Consider the following 5017-nt stretch of genomic DNA (forward strand, 5'->3'; position numbering starts at 1 on the left):
GTGAAATATATTTATGTTTGTGGTTGTAATGTGACAAAATATGGAAAAGTTCAAGGGGTATGAATACTTTTGCAAACCACTGTATTTACTGAGAAAAATATCGATGTGTTCAATACTTATTTTACCCACTTTATAATAACAATGAAATATACGTGGATAATTTTTGTGAAAGGTGGTTTAAGATGGCCGCAACACCAATCGAATCTTGTGTAAATCTTTGGCATTCAAGGTGGCAGGGGTTATGCATTTCTTCAAAGCTTGCTGGTTTTATTTGTCTTCGATTTATCCTGCAGTAAACTTTACTAATGTGGTCTTTGGTCACAAAAGACAAATGGATAACAGGCAGTGTTGACAACTTGCTGGGAAAAGTAATGGATGATGTAGAGAGAATGCTTGACATGTGAGCAGGTGAAAAATCAATGGAAGTCAGAAGCAGAGTATTTATTTTAATTGATAAAATAGTCAGAAACACGACCGCAGGTATATCTTGCTTCATAACTAGTGAAATGGTCTAAAATCTGGTCTAAAATCTATCAAAATTTACTGAGCACACGTCTGATTCTTCCTTCCTCCTAAACTGTCTGCAGGTATCGGCTATGCTTCTATTGTCATCGTCTCTCTTCTGAATGTCTACTACATCGTGATCTTGGCCTGGGGACTCTACTACCTCTTTCAGTGCTTCCAGCCCGAGCTTCCGTGGGCAAAATGCAACCAGCCCTGGAACACGGAGAACTGCATTGAGGACACAGTCCGCAGGAACAAGAGCCTCTGGATGGCAGCCAACCATACCAACTTTACCTCCCCTGTCACAGAGTTCTGGGAGTGAGTATTCACTGACACGTGAATAGACTAAAACTAACGCTGGCTCTTTATCTGGCTTGTGTAAATAAGTTTGACCAGGCAGGATCCACTCTTGCACGGTTTATTTTTGTAAAAGTGCCCCATTTATGAGGATCCATTTTAAACTTTATCCCCACTGCAACTTTAAAGTTAAATGCAGCTTTAAAGTTTAACGCTAGTCATCAGACTAAAATGCAGCGCTATCTAGAAATCCAATTTTTTTAAATGTTTTCTGAGATGTTTAAATGTAATGAAACTTCAACAGAATGAGCAGTGCTAAATAAGTGCTGTGGATGCAAAATAAAATGTTTAATTTTTTTATTTTATTTTATTTCTGGAAAGCTCAATAATCGAGGTAGAAAATTTTCACAAGGTTGAATCAGAATGGATGGGATCTTCGTTGACACGTTTCATTATTAACCAAAGGATGACTTCAGTATGAGGAGTTGCAGGCAAACTCAGCCTGATAAGCACTACCTTTGTACAATGGATCATCCACTTTGCTGGTGACAACCAAAACTTGTTCACATGCAAAAGGAGGACCATCAGCCTAACAAATGATTGTTAGTGTCCTGATAGTCGCTTGTTGTTCACAGAGGGTTGAAAAATACTTGCAACCATGTTTCCACAAAGAAGAACCAAGGACCTGACTCAACCTTGTTAGACTAAAGAGGTTGCTTTGCTGCTGTTAACCATTTGTAAACACTTGTTGCCTCTGCAGACGTAATGTCCTGAGTATCTCCACTGGGATTGAAGACATCGGGCCACTGAAGTGGGATCTAGCCCTGTGTCTCCTGGCAGTGTGGATTATCTGTTTCTTCTGTATTTGGAAAGGAGTCAAGTCCACAGGGAAAGTGAGTGATCCTGTACTTATTGTGTTGCTCTGATAAAACACTGTTGCTCAGAGAGAACTAACAGGATCCAAAACAAGAGCAAGGTTTTCGATTTAGGAACTTAGTATTCCTGAATGTTACTCCTTGGTCCATTAGACAGATGTGTGCCATTGCTTTGCCCTACCTTTGTTTCTGTTACCAGGACAGGAAACTAGGTCAGAGTCGACAGGAGCCACTCTGAAAAGAATGATTAACTCCATTACAAGCTATTTGTACGTTTAATTCCCCTAATGGAACCTACAGTTTGGTCAGATAGGAGTGCCTTAAAATGGTTTAATGTTTAACCAGGCAGCAGTTCAGGAAGTGAAAATCTTTCACATAAACTGTTGTAATTACTTCACTTTACACATACACGCCTGAAACCGAAAACTTTGTGTTGTGAGAAATTGTTACAAAAGAAAAGATTATGTCCTTTATCATTTAATTACAGTAGAAACAGCAAACTGTTTTCTCTTTATTACATTGTGTTTAACTATTAAGATCTTTGTCTTTTTAGGTGGTGTATGTAACGGCAACATTTCCATTTGTGATGTTAATCATACTGCTGATTCGTGGTGTGACTTTGCCTGGAGCCGCTGAAGGGATCAAGTTTTACCTTTACCCTGACCTTACTCGTCTCCAGGATCCAGAGGTGGGCTCAAAAAGCTTGTTTAATTACTTTATGTCCCCACTCATTTTGATATTCTTCCAAACATAAAGGAAATGATGTGACCCCTTTTTGGAAAAAGTCCCATTGCTCTAAACTTTTGAATCAACTAGCAATGTCGAGCTTATTGCTGCCTAAAAACAGGAAACAACCAGATCCTCTGGGCTCAAAATGATTGAAAACCCCCTGCTTTCACTATCACATCCCACTAAATGTTTTAAGGATGATTATCATGCAATAAAAACCCCAGGCAGCCACTAAGTGAGCTGCTGAGTACATCCTGTATCTGTCAGCAGCGTATTAATAACTGAACATAAAATCAGGGAACAGGCAGGAGATAAAGAAACTTTAATGAAAATACGGAAACAAAGCACAAAGCAGCGCATGAGCAGGAAATCTAAATAAAGTCCAAACAAACCCCAAATTCCCACCTCAAAAGCATAACAAGAAGACAAAGTCAGTAACAGAGCTTGGAACCAAATGAGACAATAAGGATTGAACAAATAAAACAAGTTTATATGAGTAAGTTTAGGCAACCATTCAAAACAACACAAGTTGTAAACGAAACACAAAACACATGTTCAGAAAACAAGCACAACTAAACACACAACAGAAAATCTGTTTCAGAATTAATAGGAAATAAAAGTAGTCCTAGGTGAGAAAATATGCAAATTTTCACAAAGGTGCCATCCATCCATCCATCCATCCATCCATCCATCCATCCATCCATCCATCCATGCATCCATCCATCCATCCATCCATCCATCCATCCATCCATCCATCCATCCATCCATCCATCCATCCATCCATCCATCCATCCATCCATCCATCTATCCATCCATCCGTCCGTCCGTCCGTCCATCCATCCATCCATCCATCCATCCATCCATCCATCCATCCATCCATCCATCCATCCATCTATCCATCCAAAATGGTAAATGGCTTGAACTTATGTAGCGCCTTATCAAGTCCACTTGGACCCCAAGGCACTTTACACTTCAGAAATTCACCCATTTACACACACATTCACACACTGATCACACTGATGGCAGTAAGCTACAGCCACAGCTGCCCTGGAGCACACTGACAGAGGCTGCCATGCACCGGCGCCACCAGACCCTCTGACCACCCTCAGTAGGCAAGGTGGGTGAAGTGTCTTGCCTAAGGACACAATGACTGAAATGGCTGGACAGGGGATTGAATCGGCAACCTTCTGGTTCCAGGACAACTCCCCTAACCACTCCACCACAGCTGCCCCAAATACAGTATCTTCCACTTATTTAGATTCATGTTGCAGGGACAGCAGTTTGAGCAGAGAGGCCCAGACCTCTCTTTCCCCAGCCACCTCTGTAGCTCTTCTGGAGGGATTCCAAGATGTTCCTAGGCCAGCTGAGCGGTATAGTCTCTCCAATGTGTTCTGGGTCTTCTCTGGGGTCTCCTCTCAGTCAGACATGTCTGAAGCACCTCCCTACCTCCCTAAGAGGCTTAAACGGCTCCTCCCATTGTGGAGGAGCAGCGGCTCAACTCTGAGTCCCTCCCGGATGACTGAGCTTCTCACCCTATCTCTAAGGGAGAGCCCAGACACCCTGTGAAGGAAACTCATTTCGGCCGCTTGTATCCGCGATCTCTTTCTTTCAGTCACTACCCAAAGCTCGTGACCATAGATGAGGGTAGGAACGTAGACCGACTGGTAAATCGAGAGCTTCGCCTTCTGGCTCAGCTCTCGCTTCACCACAACAGACCGGTACAGCGCCCGCATCACTGCAGATGCAGCACCAATCCGCCTGTCGATCTCCTGCTCCATTCTTCCCTCATTTGTGAACAAGACCCCAAGATACTTTAACTCCTCCACTTGGGGCAGGATCTCTTCCCCGATACAGAGAAGGCACACTACCTTTTTCCGGTTCGAGATCATGGTCTCAGATTTGGAGGCACTGATTCTCATCCCGGCCGCTTCACACTCAGCTGTGAACCGCTTCAGTGAGAGCTGAAGATCACGATCTGATGAAGCCAATAGGACCATATCATCCGCAAAAAGTAGAGACGTGATCCTAAGGTCACCAAAAAGGATCCCCTCAACACCTCGGCTGTGCCTAGAAATTCTGTCCATAAAAGTTATGAACAGAATCTGTGACAAAGGGCAACCTTGGCGGAGTCCAACTCTCACTGGAAACAAGTCTGACTTACTACCGGCAATGCGGACCAAGCTCTGGCACCGGTCGTACAGAGACCTAACAGCCCGTGTCAATGGGCCTGGTACCCCATACCCATACACAAGAGTCCCAGAGGGACATGGTCAAATGCCTTCTCCAAGTCCACAAAACACATGTAGACTGGTTGGGTGAACTCCCATGCACCCTCCAGGACCCTGCTGAGCATGTAGAGCTGGTCCAGTGTTCCACGACCAGTGTTGCCAGGTGGGAAATGTTGAATTATCGTATCAGCAGCTCAAAATTATCGTATTTTGAGGAAAATTATCGTACACACCCAAGTTACATTCTAGAGAGGCTCAAATTTATAAATACATCCTGCTCAGCTCACAATGTGCTCTGTATTCAACAAACTACACATTCTTTTATTTATAATAAAGTTAAAAAGAACTGTTGGGTGTCTTTTTATTTTTTTTTTACAAAAGCTT

The 5017-nt window shown here is 42.9% G+C and overlaps 1 protein-coding gene across 1 annotated transcript in view; it reads left to right on the top strand.

The window, feature by feature from the left end:
• LOC106523222 (sodium- and chloride-dependent taurine transporter) overlaps nucleotides 1-5017 on the top strand; it is a 23525-nt gene that overhangs the window by 7282 nt on the left and 11226 nt on the right. The window contains exons 4-6 of the mRNA XM_014016592.1: nucleotides 588-822; nucleotides 1562-1694; nucleotides 2230-2364. Coding sequence (XP_013872046.1) covers nucleotides 588-822; nucleotides 1562-1694; nucleotides 2230-2364 — 503 coding nt within the window. The remainder of the gene's footprint in view (nucleotides 1-587; nucleotides 823-1561; nucleotides 1695-2229; nucleotides 2365-5017) is intronic.

This window comes from Austrofundulus limnaeus, unplaced genomic scaffold (assembly GCF_001266775.1).
Source record: "Austrofundulus limnaeus strain Quisiro unplaced genomic scaffold, Austrofundulus_limnaeus-1.0 Scaffold3, whole genome shotgun sequence".
NCBI classification, from domain to species: Eukaryota; Metazoa; Chordata; class Actinopteri; order Cyprinodontiformes; family Rivulidae; genus Austrofundulus; species Austrofundulus limnaeus.